Below are 20107 nucleotides of genomic sequence, written 5' to 3' on the forward strand. Positions count from 1 at the left end.
TTTATATATTTTGGATTTGACCTCTATTTGGACATATAATTGCAAATAATTTCTCCAACTCAGTAGGCTGTCTTTTCATTTTGTTGATGGTTTCCTTCTATGGAGAAGCTTTTTAGTGTGACATATTCCCATTTGTTTATTTTTGCTTTTGTTTCCCTTGCCTTTGGAGTCACATCCAAAAAAACACTGCTAAAACCAATGTCAGAAAGCTTACTGCCCTATGTTTTCTTCTAGGAATTTTGTGGCTTCAGGTCTTAAAACGTACCATCTGATCCAGCTATTCCACTTCTGGGTATTTATCCAAAGGATATAAAAACACTAATTCAAAAAGATATATGCACCCCTATGTTCACAGCAGCATTATTTACACATTATTTACACAAAAGCAACCTCAGTGTTCACTGATGGATGAATGAACAAAGATGTGATACACACACATGCAAAGGAATGCTATTCAGCCATCAAAAAGAGTGAAGTATGCCAACTGTGACAATACGGATGGACTTCGTGGGCATTATGCTATGTGAAACGAGTAAGACAGAAGAAGATAAATAATATATGATTTCACTCATCTCTGGAATCTATAAAACAAAACAAAAACAAACTCATAGATGCAGAGAACAGACGTGGTCACCAGAGGGAAAGGGCTTGGGGTTGGCTGAAATGGGTGAAGGGGGTCACTGTACGGTAATCGATGGTAACTACACACACAGCGGTGACCACTCTGCGGTACATACAGACGCACGGCGGTGACCACTCTGCGGTACATACAGACGCACGGCGGTGACCACTCTGCGGTACATACAGACGCACGGCGGTGACCACTCTGCGGTACATACAGACGCACGGCGGTGACCACTCTGCGGTATATACGGGTGTCAAATGATAAGACTGTACATCTTAAACTTTTATCATATATACCAATTATACCTCAAAGGGGGAAAAAAACGTTAAGGGAAAAATCTGTGGCAAAACTGGCTACTGAATTAATGTAGAAAGAACTGCTAAAATACTGAGTACCGCAATACTTCAACTACAATGACATTCATAACACTGAAGTAATTCTAACAGGAATTTTTTTCAGTACTGTGATAGCAACAGATGAGCAGTGACTTCCATAAAAAGGTTTCCAATGTATTGATTTCTATCTAACAGCTAGATGCAACTTTACTTTTTAAAGTCTGTATAGAATAACAAGGATATATTCATGATGATACGACCGATGATGCCGCAAACAGCTGAATTCACTGGCCTCCAAAGTGTGTTACACGTGCGAGTTGATCTTGCCGTCAGCCCCAGTCTGAGATGCACTCCCACACCTTCCCTCCTGCTACGTGAAGAAAACTGCATCTTTGTTCAGTTGGTATACCTTTTCATTGTGTAATATTCTCAAGAAAAAACCGTGCTTTATACTTTATATCCCAACAAATGCTAACAATAATGATGCCATCATCGAAAGAAACAAAGTAAGCCTATAATTTCTGTAAATAGCATCACTATAAAAGTTTTACAGCAATATGCTTCAGACTAAAAACAAACATGTCTTGTTCATTTAAACAAACACACTCAGACTTTTCTGTTTTTTATATATTCTATTTCATGAATAAGCACCTTAAAAGGCGGGGATTACGTTTCATAAATACACTAAGTTGTACCTAATTTGCCAGCAGTTACTAAGATTAAAAGTGCTGAGAAACTATTAAGCATTATATGACATGCTATCAAAAGATCAGCCATGAAAGAGCATAGCTTTATCAAAGAACTATGGAATCATAGTTCACCAAAGAAGGATGCAAGGAAATTTACAAAATTTGTGGACACAGATCTCTTCTGAATTGTCAAGATTTTGAACAAGCAGATGATCTAGGGCAAGTCTCCCTGAAACTATTTTCACATCTGTGAAATGTAAAGGTTCCCTTTAAAATCCAAAATTCTGTTACTATTCTGCAATAAGCTAATTCTGCAATAAGCTACCTGCTGTTAGGACAAATTAAATATAGCAAGCAACTGACATTTGCAAGGCATATGAACTGAGACCTTTAGAAAGCCCTATAGAATACACCGTCCTTTATAAAAGCTGGTAAATTATTTTTAAAAAATTAAGTGACCACTTTAGCATCTTAGGGATTCTATAAATATAGTCCAAATTCATTAGTAAAGCTATGAATCCTTCCAACAAGGGGAAGAAATTAACTCTACACTCCAATTCAGAATGCCATTGCTGTAGTGATATCAACCTAAGTCCCCACAACCAAAATAGTGAGGGAGGATGGCATCCACCAGGAGACACGCGTGAGGACAGGGACACGGCATGCTGAGTGGCAAGCGGAGGCTAGGCTGGCGCAGTTCAGGAGAGCACTCTGACCTTCCGGGTGGCGCACAGAGGGCCAGTGGAACTAGGGTGGCGTCTGTGAGGAAGCCACGGTGAGGCAGGCAGTGCACGGGGCGCCGCAGAAGGAAGCCACTTCCGACTGAAGTGCACTACGTGCATCCCTGAATTCGAGCGCCTGCACCTCCTAGGACAGATGCACCTCCTAGGACAGAGCTCCCCAGGCTTCGTCCTCAGACACTGCTGGGGACTCAGCGGGACTCCTACCAAGCGAGGTCAGGCACGGCTGCTGGGAAGCCCGCTGTCTGTACAGTGACCGTCCGTGAGGGACGCGAGCTGGCTTCAGGACCCTTCTCTGGGAACCTCTGTGCTCTGAAGAAACCGCTTCCGCACAACACGGTCCATGGAGGGTCCCTCCACTGTGACCTCACACTACAGAAGGGAAAATACTTCCTAAGATTTCCAAATCAAACTTGTCCCATAAAAAATGGAATTTTAGATAGCGATATGAATTAACGGTTCACGCTGCTAATTCAGATACATTTTTAAAGACTAATGATTTTCTAACAAATGACATTTTTGTTGAAAGTCTGATGTTTTCCATCATCAGCACTACCGATAAGACAGTAATCTCTCCAGCATTCAATAAAATCCTCTCCTTCACTCAGTGAGCACTTTGTTCACTAGCCAGAGGACTAAGTACACGTCGTTCACACGACCTTCGCTTTGTTGTTCAGCAAGCACGTGATGGGGGGCACCTGAATGTGGGAAATAATGGTCTTACTACAAAGACCTTGGGGCACAAAACTGGGCCAAAAATAACCTTTGGTGATCACAGGCCCACTGGTGGCCCCATCTCGTTTCATTCGTGCATTCCACAGTCTAATGAGCCTCTGAGGGTTCACCACCAAAGCTGAGAACGAGAACGTTACCTTCCAGATTTTTAATTTATCCTGACTTCGTATTCCCAACTGTGAAGGATTACTTTCTTAGATTTTTTTCTCATTCTTTCCTTAGTTTCACCATCAGCTCCCACAGTTGAACCCACTTGATTAAGCCACTCTGGCTTTAAGCACTTCCTGAGCGGCACCAGGGGCAGGTGGCAGGAAGAGCATGCTAGAACCGGGCTGTGCCAAGATGGCAAGGCTGGGGCTTGAGCAGCGGCGGACTTAGGAGCCCTGACTCAGTGGCGTCGGAGCACGTCCGCTTTGAAGCAGAGTGTCCAGAGGAACTGAAATTATGTCTGATCACTCAGGCATCAACAATATTATGAATGCTAAAGCTGTAAAAGTTAATGGCCTACTGGACAAGTAAAAGAGCTCTGCACGTATAAAGAGATCTTTACTCTGATGAGGAGCCCACAGCTTCTCTGAGATGCAGAGAAGCCCCATGATGGACGGGGTCATTGGGACCCTCTTCCAGGTTCAGATGGAGCAGCCCTGCTTTCTTCTTTGGTTTTATAAGGCTATATTGTTCTTTTTTTTTTCTGTTTAAGCAAAAGAGAAAACTCAAAAATTCACTGAAGCTTTGAAATATGTTCACAAACCATTATTATAAGTACTAGTAACAAGATAATAAACATTGGGGTAATTATTTGATTAAATTTTTTCATCTTCAAAATCTGGTAATCATATAAATAATATATTTTTTAAAAAACCAAACCATAAAATTTTTAAAACTTGGTACCCAGCAATAAGTTTGCCACTTCCTATTTGCTGATAATATATGGCATGTCCATCTTACTTAATTGTAAATATGAAATGAGACAAAGACATTTTGAATGCTGTGAGAATGGAAAAGAAAATTATCAGTTGTAATTAACATGCAAAAAGTTGGAGTCTAATTTAAAGAAAAACTTTCATGTGTATATTCTGCTGAATTTGCCATTTCCCACAATCATTTGCTTAATCAGGTTAGCATGGAAAAGGGGGTATAGATATTACTTAGATATTAGCAATTGAAAGCTGCTTTAATATGTTTTCACCTAAAAACAAGCATTTTTTTAAGTATAAAATGCTATGCATACACAGACTATGATTTTTTAAACTCGCATCACTATAAACTCGCGCTCACTTCACCACAGCCCTGAGAACTGACAGAAGGTGCCATGCTCAGCATCACGGATGAGGTGGAGAGCCACAGTGCAACACCCTTTTCCTAGTGTGACTATAAGTCAGGTATCAGATCAACAAAGAAAAAGTCCATCTTAAAAAAGAAAAATTTCAGTGAAAACTAGTATGTACATCCATCCATAGTCACTGAGTGTCAACTACCCTCTGAAAAACTAACAGAGAAAAAAAAAAGTCAGCAGCCATGTCCTCAAGAAATTATCTAGTGTGGAAATGGGGCACACACCATCTACTTTAAAAGGAAAACAAGGTAGACTGTATTAAGTAATACACTGACCTCAGTGGGGAGAAGTGATTATAGAGAATGAAAATGTAGGGGAAGATTTACAGTGAGACAAAATCGGGACCTTGTTTGGAAGGACAATACATGCTGACGCACGCAGAGGACACGGAGCCACGGCTTCCAGCACGACGGTGGGTGGAAACATTACACGCAGTACCCTCAGATTTTTCATGCTACCTTGACCCAACCCCTTGAGCACACTTACTCCACCACGCTGGGTCTAGGAAAGCATCCATAAAACGAGAAAGAACTGGAATTACATGAGAACTCAACAGAAACGACTCTCTCTCTGAAGAGCAGATCTCTATATTGAGATCATATGCTAGAAACAACTCAAAATAAAAGTAGGTTGACTCATATGGAAGTACTAACATTTGACGGTTTTCAACCTAAGTGTTAATATATATGATTCAATCTTAGGAGGTGCTGACATTTTAGTAAGCATCAAACAACATCATGATCCTTCTGAAAGGGAATAAAGGATCGGCTGAAATGAAAGGCAGTGCTTGGAAGAACATGAGGATTACTACGGGACCAATATGTCTCACAGGGCACATCACTGTTTCCTTGTTTTCTCCTCTCGGCACTAAGGGTGGGAGAACCATAATACCAGTGGAGATGCCCTTTGTTTTAAGCTCACAACTGATTATACAAGTGACCCCAGGACCGAGAAACGGGGGGAAAGATCTTAGCGAGTAACCTATGTGAACCCTTGATTCTTCCTATCAGAGCTCCGAAGTGTAATGAAATGTAAACATCTTGTTTCTCATCTGTTAAAATGGTCGATCAAATTTGCTTTGATCCAACTTTATAAAAATTACTTCAGAAAGGTTATAAGTTTCCTGGAAATTCCTCAGGAAAAATTTTAATCTTGGACTTTTATAAGCAACTACCAAGACATCATGAATATAAAGAGCCTCTCACAAAAAGTCAGTACTGTAGAATGAAACTGTACAAAAGTTGGTAATTAAGCATAATTGAAGGCTGCAGTGAACATATAGGCCTTTGTTCTTTTTAATTCTGGCACTGACTGGGAATTAAAGATAAGAGCTTAAGGCATATTTTAGTCAGAGTCCAGATGTATAAGCCCCAGTGTTCTAAAAGTAATTTAAGTGAAATAAAAGAAGAGAATAGCCAAAAATATTCTAGATGCCTGCCAGGGAAAAACACCTATATTCTGAACATTTAACATATTGGATTGATCGCATTTGGAATCACTTATTCATTAACCTTAAAAAAGGTTAAAACAGAAGATATTCTTATATCCAAGATCTGACTGAATTACTAAAGTGTAGCAAAAAAGCAAAAACAAAACAAAAAAGCTTAAAAATTAATTTGTCCCATTAAATAACAACATATGCAAAAGAAATTCAAACATTTGTACTGAAAAAGGTATAGATCGTTCACTATCACCACAGACTTGAGTTGCCTTATTTCTATATGGGAGTAAGAGGAGATGTCCTTGTAATAAAGATTCTCAGCCTAAACCATACACCTCAGGTCTAATAACTCACTGAACGACCACTAGATGACATAATTATAATGTATGCAGTATTATTATAGTCTTCTGGGTTTCCTTTTTTGGGAGCTAGAAGTGGGGGGGATAGAGGAATTCCTAACCATACACATCACCTACCCTTTATTCACCAATGTGCCACAGGAATGTGATGAAAAACAAGATCAACCAGGGATGGAATAAATGAGAAAGGGACTCCTAAAGCACAGGGGCCTCAGGCTGAGACTCAAAAGAGAAAGTGTCCGGACTGGTAAGCAGGAGAGATGGGTTATGCTATGAGTACACACAGCGGGGGTAGAGGGAGAACCAAAGTATCAAGAAAGGAAGAAAATGGGTTGTGGGGTTGAGAAAAGAATGTGTCTAACAAAATCAGACAATTAAGAGGCTGATTGCAGGGTGGGTCTGCAGCATGATTCAGGAGAAGGACACTGGAGCTGGGACGAGGGAAGGGTCCCGGCAGCAAGCCAGGGACAGGAGAAGCGCTCAGCAGTACCTGTGGCAGTGACGATGCTAACCCACTTGCCCACAGTCTCTCCCTGGGGTCCGAACGCCACACTGACAGACGCGTAATTCCAAGAGCTCTAACTCCGCGGGCTTCCTCTTATGGGCAGAGTCAAAGGTAACCGCTACTGGACTCAACGTTCCTTTCAGCCTGATTCCAACCCAGTTTCCCAGGCTCATCCTAACTCTTCCCATAATCCCTGAGTATTATATGATTTTTGTTTTTAGAAGAGACTGGTTATCGTACAGGTGTCCATAATGTGTAGAAAGAAAGGGAAGAGCTACACAATGATGCAAAGGAAAGTTTTAGGAGAGGAAATCGTGCAGAAGGGTTATTATGAGGGTTGCTGATAAAGGCATCTCATTTTTTCATTGACTTATTCTCGCAGTCAACATATACTACTGCAGTTACTACTGTGTTCCAAAATTCAGATGGTACTGGCGTTTAAAGATGATACAACCTCTGTTGTCATACCCCTCAGATTTGGGGACAGTCGGGACAGAGAGATAAAACACATATAAAGGCAAAAGAGAATAATTCTATTAGGTATAAGGCTCTGACGGAAAGACAGCTGGGTGCTGTTGCAGAGAATATCTGGGAGAGGTGTTATTTTAGGATGGATGGTCGGGAAAGACCTTTTTGCAGGGCTACATTTTAAGTGTAATCTGCAGTCAGTGCCTTCCCAGCAGAACACAGTCAGGGGCCATGTGTGAGGTGTGCACAAGCCTGGCATGTCCTCTTCCCATGTGCCTGCAGCGACCTTGGGGGTAGGGTCGCGGGAGAGTGTTATAAGGTGAGGAACTGAAGACCCACACACTGTGCACTGTTTAGGAAACGGTCACCAGTCAGAGTATAACACTCACGTTTTCTAAATACCCAGGAATTAAATACAGACACGAATGCTGAATAATATGCTGGTTTCAAATTAAAGAATAAAGTTTAGAAAGAGTAGAAAACAATCTTACATTTCCATAACAAATACACACACACACACATACACACACACACACACACCATTAACACTTAAAATTCCTCTGTTACCAACAAGAGAATTTCCTTTAAAGTAGTAAATACGGTATTTGATCAACATAACCATTATACGCCAAGAGCAGCACTCGCTTATGACCCAGCTGGACAGGATGTCCTGGTATGAAAGGCAAGCAATCCCCCCTTCTTTCCCCGCAGAGTAACTATGTCTGCTCAGCAAATTTTAGCAGCAAGCAGTCTTCAAAATAACAAGTAATATTGAGAAACAAAAAGCACCATTTGAAGCAGTACAAGGAAGTTCACTAAGTTTCATACCACAGCGCAAGGACGACTTTTTAAAAAGTCCCATAATAGGGCTGCATGCTACTAAGCACACTGCCCCAAAAAGCAAACAGCTGAAGTCACATGTGCCCACAAACACACACTGACCCTAATTTACAAAAACCCCCGTCGCCAAACTTCCTTTGCATTATGGGAGCACTGCTTTCCGTGAGGTGGTTACAACATATGCTTACATAAAATGGGAATTTGCCCTAAGGGAAAAAACGATGAGACACGAAGTAACAGTAGTAAATAAAAGTGCGTACCATGAAGCCCACTCCACTGTCTAGAGATGGACTTAATTCTGGCACTGAGCTTCCCAGCAGCATACATAAAGAGGAAAACTCAATTACCTGTGGGATTTGCTGGTACTTAAGACCAAACGACAAGTTGTTTCAGAAACGCACAACCTTTCCTGGAATCAAGACCAGAAATAAACTGGCCCCTGAAACTCACAAGGAAGATCTGACATATTTTCATGAGCAGCAACCTGAGAACTATCTTCATAATAAAGATGGGAATTTTGTAAGGTTACTTCCTAAAACATCCTTAAATATAAGTCATTACCACAAAAAATAAGAAGTCCATTTTATTGGGGGAAGAAAACAAAGGCAAAGCAGTGAAGGAAAGGGACTCTACAGCCACGGTGCCGCCTGAAGTGTACAAGTGGCAGCATGTTAGGAAGGGAATGGAAGGAATACTCACTCAGGACAGTCAAGAACCGGACAGATGTACGGAATCCAGACCCTCTACGGAGCTTCTGAATACGCAGCGGAAGAAGGAGCAGGGCTGCCAGGGCTTCACGGAAGCTGCGGAGCCAGACTAAGGCGTGAGCCTGAAAAGAGCGACTTCCATCCCCTTGGGGATGAGCCATGAGAACTCTCTCTAACTAGGTCCAAATACCTCCCCAATAAGTAAGGTGGAAACTTCAACCAACAAGGAGGATCTGAGAACCCGACCTTCTGGACCACCGACATCTTTGTTAACTTCCACCACGAAAATTCATCAAGTCAGAGTTAGAAAATAACCATTTCAGTAAGAAAACATTTGTCATGAAGCAACCATAGAACATCTAAATTACCCATTTAATTGAGAAATATTTCCCAGATACTGACAAGATATCTTTCGTGGAAAATATATACTTATCTCCGTATGTGCCTTAATAAACTGTCAGTTTAAGTCAGTAAAATATAAAAGGAAATTTTCTAAAAATAATAAATAACCTTGACTTTAGATGAATTGATGTGACTTCTATCTTTCCACGTAGAAGTGATTACTTAGCAGGGCTATATGTCTGTTCAATCCTACTTGTGCACAATAAAACCATGGCAAATGATCACAGGATACTAATTCTACACTGGATACTGTCTGCAGACAGAGAAATGGGAAAAGACAGAAGAAACAGAGTTCCGAGCTCATCTAATACTAGGACATCAAACTATGACAACCTCCCACTCATTAAAACAAGCAAGCCGAGATGGAAAGAAGACGTTTTCCTCCATTTTGGCTCAAGAGAGTTACTTCTGGTATAAATATATATTTTTTAAAGCAGAGAAGAGCCCCTAAACACTTTATTCTTCCTGAAGAAATAAAGAAGAAGAAAAAAAAAAAAAAACCTGCCAGCCACTAGATAAGAGAAGAAATGAGAGGCAGACCAATGTGCAGTGGGTGAGTAACGGTGAGAGTGAGTCTGAGGCCGGCAGACAGAAAGGAACCCCCAAGTTTTACAACAACACTCCACAGAGATCACACGATACTCATACAACACAGAGTGAAGGATCTCAATGCATCTATGAGATTAAGCTACCTATTTCAGTGGTAGAAAACAGTGTTTACCCTACAGAAATTCACAAGGAATAAACACTGAGGAAGATGCTGATTTTTTTTTTTTTTTTTTAAGTAGGCCCCATACCCAGTGCCCAGCGTGGAGCCCAACCTGGAGCTTGAACCCTGAGATCAAGACCTGAGCTGAGAACAAGAGTTGGAGGCTTAACCCGCTGAACCACTCAGGCGCCCTGATGATGACCCTTTAATAAAGAAAATGCATGCAATTATGACAATTTAGCCAAAGGAACTTATTTCTTTCAAATGGACAATCAAGTAACAATAACAGGAGTTAATCTCATACTCTTCTGGTAGGAAAAACTTGAAACTGTTTAAATAAATGTCATTCAGAGTTTTTATAAAATGTATTATTCTCTCATTTAAAAGTAACCTAAGTTTTTGGGGTGCCTGGGTGGCTCAGCTGGTTAAGCTGCTGCCTTCAGCTCAGGTCATGATCCCAGGGTCCTGGAATCATGCCTGGCATCAGGCTTCCTGCTCAGCTCAGCGGAGAGTCTGCTTCTCCCTCTTCCTCTGCCCTCCCCGCCCCCCCCCCCCCCCCCCGCTCTCTCTGGCTCAATCTCTCTCAGATAAATAAATAAAATCCTCAAGATAAATAAATAAATAAATAAATAAATAAATAAATAAATAAACGAACGAATGAATGTATGTATGTATGTAACCTAAGTTTCCAATCAACCCAAACTACTGTTGGCAAACTTTCGAAGACAAGTGCATATGTATATCTATGTGCTTTTTCCAGGAATGTCTGGGTTCGGGATACCTTCATGTTTCAAGAAAAAGGGTGATGTTTCCACCTAAACTGAAAAGCAGGAAACAATGATGCTTTCATAAAATTCTAACATATAAATGTTTCTGAGAAAAGAAAGGAAAGGAGACAAAGAGGACCCCAACGCTCTACGGGATGTCAACTGTGACCCCAATGGCTCAGAGCAAAGGAGAAGCAGGTATCAGAGCTGCCAGGGCTTCTACCCGCAGTTAGTCTCCGTGACACCTGGTACACAGAAACATGTGGGGGAAAGACTTTACTTATCAATAAGACCAAAGGTACCATAACCACAAATCCCAAGTGTCTGGTAAGAGGAGATAGAGCCAGCATACATTAAAAGAGCTCAGGAATCTGAAGGCGGCCTGACGAAAACCCATTCACCTGAACAAAAGCACTGATCAGCCCTGAGCCCGCCCCCAGGACCCAGACACCCCCATGTGGACAATAATGCAACCTGAGTAGATGCCTCCAATTGCTTCACTAAAGAAACATTTTCATTAATTAATAACTTGAAAAAACATACATTTCCTTTCATTAGGAAATTATTTAGCTCTTAGACTCTCTGATGCACAGATCCAATTTAAAATCCTCTGTTGGTGAAAGTGGTGGGGGGGGGCACGTAAGAGCCCTCCCGAGACGCTGTCAGGGCAGTCAGGGCAGGTAACTTCCACTGGCTCCTGGACCACAAACTCACCTTCCCAGGGAGCCCTGTCCCGTCCTTCTATTTGCAGTCATTCAAAGCCCAGCTGACTTCCAAGCACTGAACCAGGAATGCCATCTCTTCCTATTATAGTACGCACCTGGCTTCCACATGAGATAAACTTATTATGGCTGTTTCAGTTGCAGTAACTGTGCATAGGCTCATTTCCTAGATCACTATTAGCGAACTCAAAGAGTCATAAAGACACTTTGGCTTACTCTATTACAAACAGAATTACTTATCTAAAATAGGAAATACTGTAGAATGAACTTGCAAATTAATTGGAGTTTATTATTTTGGAATGTAAATCGAATGTGGCTATATTTAGTTCTTTATATTTAAGTGTACAAGACTTCAGAAATACAGTAGTGTACTTTACTACCTTAAAATAAGTTCATGCAAATTTAGGGACCAAAAACAAAAAAAAAAAAAAACCTTGTTCTTATACAAGCCATCACTTCAGGTGTTCATGAAGTCAAAACATATATATTTGAAATTATCTAGCTTTCTGTTGCTAATGACAGTCATGCTGACAAAATTTACTGGTTCATCAAACTATAGTGCAAGTATATGAATTTATTTGTAATAAATTATCATTTTTGCATATATCAGTCAAAGCACAAGGCCTAAATACTTGCAAACAAAATGCATTATTAATTTAATTGTCACAGCCTATTTGGCTAACTTCTATTACTATTTGCTATAATATGCAATGCATAAGAGGGGAGAATCAAATTTAAAACAAAAAAGTAAGCTGATTATTTTGTCCTGGAGAAATTAAAATATAGCAAGCTTGCAAAATTATAACCAAGGCATTAATGTTTTAAATAGGTAAGAAAAAAATGTTTAACTTAATTTAGAGAACAGTTATGCCCAAAGTGACGGTTCAACATGCTGATAAAGAGTTTCTTTGTTTCCTAAAACCATTAAAAGGCATCAATTCCCTTTCCAAGGCAGGGAGGAAGGGAGAATGGGAGCCCTTTGGCCCTGACCATGCTAGACTTTGCTACTTGAATGCTACTCTCCCCAGCTCCACAGGTCTACTGGGAAAGGATGCTGCTGCAGGGTCCGGGCCTTCTGACTATTTCCGCGCAGTGAGACAGGTGTCCTAAATGAGAAGTGTTCTGAAACACAGAGGTCTTAAGAGAAACAACAATCCAATGGAAAATGTCCAGTTGAGAGGAACTCAACAGCCTGGACTACGAGGATGTCAGGACCCAGAAGATGGGATGTGCCTTCCCACTTGAGATTCCTTTCCCAATTTTAGAACCAAAACCGTGTCAATGCCAGAGAAAAAGCTTACCATGTCTCAAAGGGAAGAAAGACATGCTATCTTCCTCTTCCCTCTGTGTAGCCTCCCTGTAGGTGTCAGGGGCTGAAATGAGCGGAAACAAGCAAGCGTTCCTGGAGTATACAGAAAAGGTAATGGAAACCAAACAGTACATCTGGGATCTTCAATCTCCTATCATAATATACAGAAGATGCCTACTGTATTTAAGTGCTTGGAGGATAAAAATATGTATATGGTGATGAAGTTTTCATTAGTATGAAATGATAGGAACACTTATTTAACCTTTACGAATTCCTAAATAAAAAGGAAAATGACACACTTGATTTACAGTAGGGAGGTATTTTCTTTTTACTAATCATCTGATCTAGACTGTTTTCATTCAAACTTTATTTGGGGAACAAAATCCCTAAGTACCTGTACGTAAAGATTCTCAGTGTGAGATAATTAGTGCAAGGAAGGACAATGCGATTAGAGTAAGAAAAATAACAATTCTAACATTCATTAATTATAAGACACTGAATAAATTATTGCTTATTCCTGAATCTCAGCCCTTAGATCTAAAAACCTGGAATAATAATGCACTGCTAATAACATCACAGAGTGATTAACTGAGATAATGAATATAAAAGCAATAAAAACATAGTATTTACAAATGTTTTGTTTCCACTTCCTTATACACTCATGAAACATAACTTTGACAAGCCCCAAATCATAATTTAAGTAATATAGAATTTGTTGAATTTCAAGGATTATGCATTCAGGATATGCTCAACACATATAGTTGGGCTCAAATTAAATATAATGCTACAAAGAGAAGTACCAGAAGTCAAAAGATAAGGAGTAGGCATACATAACGCTCAATATTTTGACACAGTAGTCATGTCCAAGCTAACACGTTGAAGAAACCAATGTGCGTTCAATAGAAGAGTCAAGTCAAATTGCTTGCAAACAGAAAATATTGGTAAGAGCATTTTAAATTTTTTAAAAAGGCAATTAAACATTTACAAATAAGGAAGAGGACCTAGGAGGTCCCAGGCTACAGACTGGTGGAACAAAAGGCATCATTACTAACATCTTAAAAAAAAAAAAAAGTATTAAAAACCAAAAGTTTCTGCAAGTGTCTATGTAGTTTCAGATACCATCTTAGAGGATTGGGGGAAGAAATCTATGTCTTTGAAGGAAGGAGAGAGGAATTTTCACTAGCTTTGAGTAAGCTGTACATCTTACAGATTCAGAAATTTTAGAAGTAGCCATACTCACCTGATAGCTGATATTGCTGTATTTCTGCTCACCTAATATAATTAAGTCTATGTGATGAAGCTAATTATGATACAGTAGCAGGAAAAAAGAAAGCCTGGCAGTTGATGACATAATAATTGTAGTGTTATTTTTCATGACATGGCATCTAGAGTATTATTTTAGGGATGACACAAGATGTATTTCTTTTTTAGTATCAGCAATATTTAATTCTACAGTAAGAATTTGAAAAAAACTATTTTAAAACCTCAAAATAAAAATGCAGGAAAAAATAGACAAAGTTTACTTTTACATAACTATTTTAGCTCATTCAAACACAAGTGCAGAGTTCAATCCCTTCTTAAATAAACTTTTCTATTGTTTCAAGGTTATTTCACAATTTCACAAATTCAAAGTCCCTCAAATCTTTTCAAATATTTTTAGATCTGAATTTTTAAAATTAAAACGACATTAAATTTTTGTGGGAGAATGGTATGAAATATCACATTCAACAACAGAGTACCACAAATGCAAAACAAGATGAACTGACTTGATAAAAATTCTAGAAGTCACATCATTAAAGAAAGCCTAAAATGCAAATATAATCGTATTTGCTAAATTTTTTAAAATGAGCAAAAATTACCTTTCTTTTGGGGTGCCAACTCCATGTTTGCCTAGGAGATGTGTATTTAAGTGCTTCTTCATTACAAAAGCAACCCTAAAGAAAGAAATAACAATAATTACAGAACTAAAACTTGACTCTCTGCTAAAAGTATGTCCACAAAGTATTTAAAAAGAGGCAATTATATATGGGTGTAACATGAAAATGCACATTACAGCAGCCCTCCTGGGAAATAAGAAGCTTGCCCACAGATCAAATGTACTGTGATACCTGAAAACCAGCAGAAATAACTACACTGAAATTAATTCTCTTACTCGAGTGTGAGTGTGTGACCAGGGGCAGAAAGCGTGACTGTAGCTCAGTCACTGCCTTCCCTGTCATAACAGAGACAAAGCGATGCCTCAGCATTATCCTCGCTGCTCCCTAGTCGATCCCACACTTCAATCAGGAAAGGACTTTGAGAAAATGTCATTTTATTATTTATTTAAGGGACTATAAAAGAGAAAATAAATAGCCTCCATGAAGCTTCCTTGAAAACATGGTAATAATTTGAAAAGAAGTTTTTAAAAATGATAAAAGTGTTTACTGCGTCTGTGGCACATGCAAAAAAAAAAAAAAAAGTACTTAAGTGCCAAGAAGATATCAATAACTAAAACAAACAAAAAGTACTACCTGACACGCTATGTCATTTTATACACAAATCAGCTTACTTAATTCAATTTTGAGAACATAAATATGAAATGGACAGGAATCAGCAGCCAGTCCACAGAACACCAGTCTCCTTCTGAACACAGTAAAACAATCAATTTAATTACATCGTTTGATTATTTAAAACAATTTAGATCTCATTCAGAAGCATCAGACTAAAATGGTTTTCTTGATAAGCAAAAAAAAAAAAAAAGAGAAAAAAATTTAATGTTATAACTTTCAGTGTAAAAGGGCTTGCAAACATTTTTGTTAATTATGTATTACAGCTGTCCTTCATAAAGTTAATTACCAATAGCTGAAAGGCAACAATCTATTTGCATATGTACACGAAAGGCATGACATGCAAAAATATGATTTTAATTAGCATTCTATGATATGAAGGGCTACAAATCAAATTGGCATGTTATAAGATTCTTAACATTAAACACTGAATTCATCTGGACATGTTTGCAGAAACGGGCAATGTAAGGCTGTACAGTGCTGTGGCCTTACGGAAGAGACACGCCAAACACTACAACTGAAACAATTTCTAAAAAGGTGAATGCCTCTTGTTTTTTTTTTTCATGTCTGCTCTACTTTGGTTCTTCTCCTAGAATATTAGGGAACCTCAGTTTCGAGGCTAAAATATTTGGTTTTTTTTTTAGATATTCAAAGACTGTGACTTCATTTTTCAAATACTGTATTTGTATATGCTGAAAATGGCATTCATTCTTTTTTATATATTAGGTAATAACTACGGACAATACACGCTTGACACTATAAATAACTGAGCACACTATCAATCATTAAAATGGAAAAATAATGATTACATGTTAAGAATCAAACTGTGATGATATTAAAGGCTTAGCAAAAATAACAGTACAAGATATTCTATATTTGTTTCTGCTTGATTTGGACAAAATAAATAACATTTTTCATTTTCTTAAAAAAGAATGCAGTAATAACAAGAGTCCATTTAAGTCATAACTTCCCTACTGTCCTCTATTTTCTTATAATTAAAAAAACATAAAGCTAATAGCAAAGAGCAAAGGTTAAGAACCCGAAGTTGCAAAGCACAGCTTATTTACACGACCAAGTATGATTTAAGAGATGTGAGCTAAGAACCACAGTACAGTTCCTAAAAGAAAAACTTTTATTAATTAAAATGTGTAAGTTTTAAGAATTGAAACAAAAATATTACACTAGACAGGGGAACAAACTAAAGTACACAGACAGGGAAAGCTTCTACCTAATATAATTCTTAAATTACCTGCTGAATGTCTATAGACTAAATATTTGGAGGAATAACAATTTTTTACTATTATGGGAAAAATTTATAATACTAAAATACACCTCAGTTATACTCAAATGCAAAATGTTCATTCATCCAAAATCTGACTTAAAGTAAATATAAAGTCTTTAAATTTGGTCTACATAAGTACAAGTAGCATCAAAGTCTCAATGTCATCCTCAACTAAAAAATATAAGTCAAGCATGACTAAAATCATCTTACCAACCTATCTGAACATAATATTGCCAGCAATTTGTGATTACTGAATGTAGTCTACCTCTCACCGCCATCATCATAATATTGCTTTAATATTTTTAACATAATAATCGCTTTGGAAATTTTATAATCAATACATCACCAGAAATAAGACAAAACTAGTCCCAAATTTGAAATGCCTCGCTCCTGATGAATACTTATGCCTCTGTACATTCACTGTGTTTCTGCACATTTACTGGTCACTTACTATGTGTATCACTAATGTGTAAAATTGGACAGTTAGAGTTGTGCCGTCATGGAGCTTTTGTTCTGTCACGTGTCGCTTCTCGGCAGGATGAAGCAGCACCAAGCCCACCACACCCCTGCAAGGACACCGCTAGTCACACGGGCACGCACTAAGCCACGTACTTGGACACACTGCAGAGCACGGTGACAAAACTAGAGTCCGGTCTCAGAAAATGTAAAAACTTGTGAGGGAAACAGACAAGAACAAAAAGTAAAACATACAACATCTTAAATAGTGTGATAAGTGGTAGGAGGGGAAAAAAAAAAAGAAGGAGGAAGGGAATCGAAATTTTACACTGGGGGGCGCCTGGGTGGCTCAGCTGGTTAAGCATTTTGCCTTCAGCTCAGGTCATGGTCCCAGGGTCCTGGGATCGAGCCCCGCATTGGGCTCCCTGATCAGCAAGGAGCCTGCTTCTCCCTCTCCTTCTACCGCTCCCCCTTGCTTGTGTTCTCTCTCTCTGTCAAATAAATAAATAATATCTTTAAAAAAATTTTTTTTACACTGGACGGCTCCAGAAATGGATCTGTGAGTGAAAGCAGCAATGGCTGGGCAGGGGATGGAGCAGGGAACAGCAGGCCACAGAAGGCAGGGTGGCCAGCACAGCTGGGAGTGAGCCGGGAGTGGGGCCTGCTTTTAGAAGCAGAGGCAGTGGCAGGTTAGGGAGGAGAGGGCGGGGTGCAGGGTGTCGGTGGAAGCAATAACCTCAGTGGCTCATACCCCGGTGAGAGGGGAGGCACTGCAGGCTCGGGGCCTGACTCCCTGCTGCGCAGCTTAGAGCAGAGGGAGGGACAGGACTGGGGCAGAGGGTGGGTGGGGAGGACTCAGAGAGGTATCCAATAAGAGGCCAACCTCTGGTCCTGAAGTCAAGGGCAAGATCCATGCTAGAACATACTCTCTGAGGCTATCCATCTGCACATGCCTGACAGTCTGAAGGAACACCTTGAAACAATAAAAAACAGTGTTTTTTAAATATGATTGATTTCCAAGTACCTATAATTGCCTAAAATAGCATCACTTAAAATTGTTTTTGGTGTCAAAAGAACAGCACAGTAATAACATTTACATCCTATAGATTTCTACTTTTCAATACAAACATTTCACATTTTAACTTCTAATTTTAAACTAATTTCTCCTACCTGATCTATCGATCTAATCAGAACCTCTTCCTTTAGTCCCTTAGGTTTTATCACTGCAGAATTATTTCCACTTGAGAGCCATGAAAGATTATCTGACTGATCTATTTAAGTAAATAAGATACAGTGCCAGGATTACAGGGAAAGAGACGTGGAAAGCAACAGAAACCAGGAGCCACAGCACATCAGCATTCCCTAACTCACACGTTCAAGGCAGGAGCCAAAAGTCAGGTCTGCACAGGCCGCTTCTCCAGGGCTCCAGCAAAGAGGAGAAGCAGCAGCAGTGTGTTTCTTTAGTTCATGCTACGTTGTTATTTCTGTGTCCCTGTCTCTGAGAAGGGTAGCTGTTCCTCAAAGACCGGCCTGTAGGACAGAACACCCAGCTACTTGCAGATTTCTGGTGATCAGGTCAGCATACGCCATACAGGTCATAGGAGAGAGAAACATATTTGCTAGTGAGCAGTGACAACCCAGACAGGACCACACCGCAAGTCCACAGGACTCCGTGGGACACGTAATACTGGACTCTGAGCTGAGCACGGGTGCTCAGTCCATCGGGCTTCTTGCGGGATGGGGAGCGCTCTGCCCAGTGCCCCCAGTGGCCCCTCCACACTTTCAAACTGCTGTCACAGCGGGCAGAGCCGTCGTGCCATGCCACACTTTCAAACTGCTGTCGGGGCCCAGGCTTCACCCAGTGAAACCCTGGACGGGCCATACAATAACATAACTGACCGTTTTCAGTCACTGCTGAAGAAGCAGAACATTGAAAATACAAACAGCCCGACAAGCAGCAGGGGCCACTGGCAGGGATGGGCCCGGAATCAGACCCTGCAGTGGCGGGCCCCGCAGACACTGTGAGCAACGTCCGCACACCGAGGCCACCAGAGCACCAGTTCCCAGGGCGAGTGTGACCAGCGTGGGGGGCAGGCCGTGGAAAGGCGGCCCGTGGCACGACGGCTCTGCCCGCTGTGCCCTGTGTCGCCTGGAAAAGACTAAGTACGTTCTCTGAGTTGCGAGTCGCTGGGAGGAAAGGGCAGGAATTTTATAAGAACTGAAGAAACCGTGGAAACACAACACAGCAGGAGGAGCAGGTGAGGACCGCTGAATGAATAACAGCTAGTATTCATCAGGCTGTGTACAGGCAGATGTGTTTCTCTATGCACGCGTGCGTACCTGTGTGCATATACATGTAAATACACATACCGTGTCAGTGACAGACTTAGAGCTAGAAAAAAAGTTTACGGATGTCAACTACAAAAGCCTCTGTTCATTGGGCCAGTTCAGTTAATACCTTAATCAACACATATAACAGCTTTAAAAAGATTTCAGCTGGGGCACGTAAGAGGCCCTCAAAGCTCAAGATGCAGAGATCTGACCGATCTACCACTTCAAACAAAACACCCACCTATGCGAAGGCCGAAGGCCGGCGGCCTGAGATGTAAGCAAGCGCTCACCCTGGCTCATTTACATTATATTTCTCTCTGTGTTTATCGATCTCCAAGAAACGCAGGGGGAGGAGGGCAGCAGAAACCAAGCACTCCAAAACTACATACAGCAACCAGCAAAGAATAATGAACGGTCACACACTTCCAAACGGCCACAAACCCAAGCCTGTGTTGTTCCTCCTTTACTGTGTGCCTTTGAACGGTAAGTCTCAGGATTAAAAATAATAATTTTAACTAACTGGGAGAAAGAAAGAATGGCTTGAATGAATAAAAATGCCAAAATTTAATATTTCTTTAAAGGAAACTCATATTTGCATTTTCCAAGCATTCATATACATATTCTAAACCTAGAGTCCCCTAAGAAAGGAAACCTACACATCAAACCGTATCCCCAATACCCTTGCCCCTTCTCCAGGACTTCACTGCTGTTCTGAGTCTCCAAGGCCCGCCATGGACCTGCCCTGCAATCCTGCCCCCCGCCCCGTGCCCCACACCCTCCTCACAAAAAGGTGTCGCTTTCCT

At 40.3% G+C, this 20107-nt stretch overlaps 1 protein-coding gene across 1 annotated transcript in view; it reads right to left on the bottom strand.

The window, feature by feature from the left end:
* The window catches only part of ZNF407 (zinc finger protein 407), a 442536-nt gene that overhangs the window by 256993 nt on the left and 165436 nt on the right, over nt 1-20107 (bottom strand). Inside the window, exon 4 of the mRNA XM_040632437.1 lies at nt 14549-14623. Within this exon, the coding sequence (XP_040488371.1) occupies nt 14549-14623 (75 nt within the window). The remainder of the gene's footprint in view (nt 1-14548; nt 14624-20107) is intronic.

The sequence above is a fragment of the Ursus maritimus genome, unplaced genomic scaffold, assembly GCF_017311325.1.
Source record: "Ursus maritimus isolate PB19 unplaced genomic scaffold, ASM1731132v1 scaffold_18, whole genome shotgun sequence".
In the NCBI taxonomy this organism is placed as follows: Eukaryota; Metazoa; Chordata; class Mammalia; order Carnivora; family Ursidae; genus Ursus; species Ursus maritimus.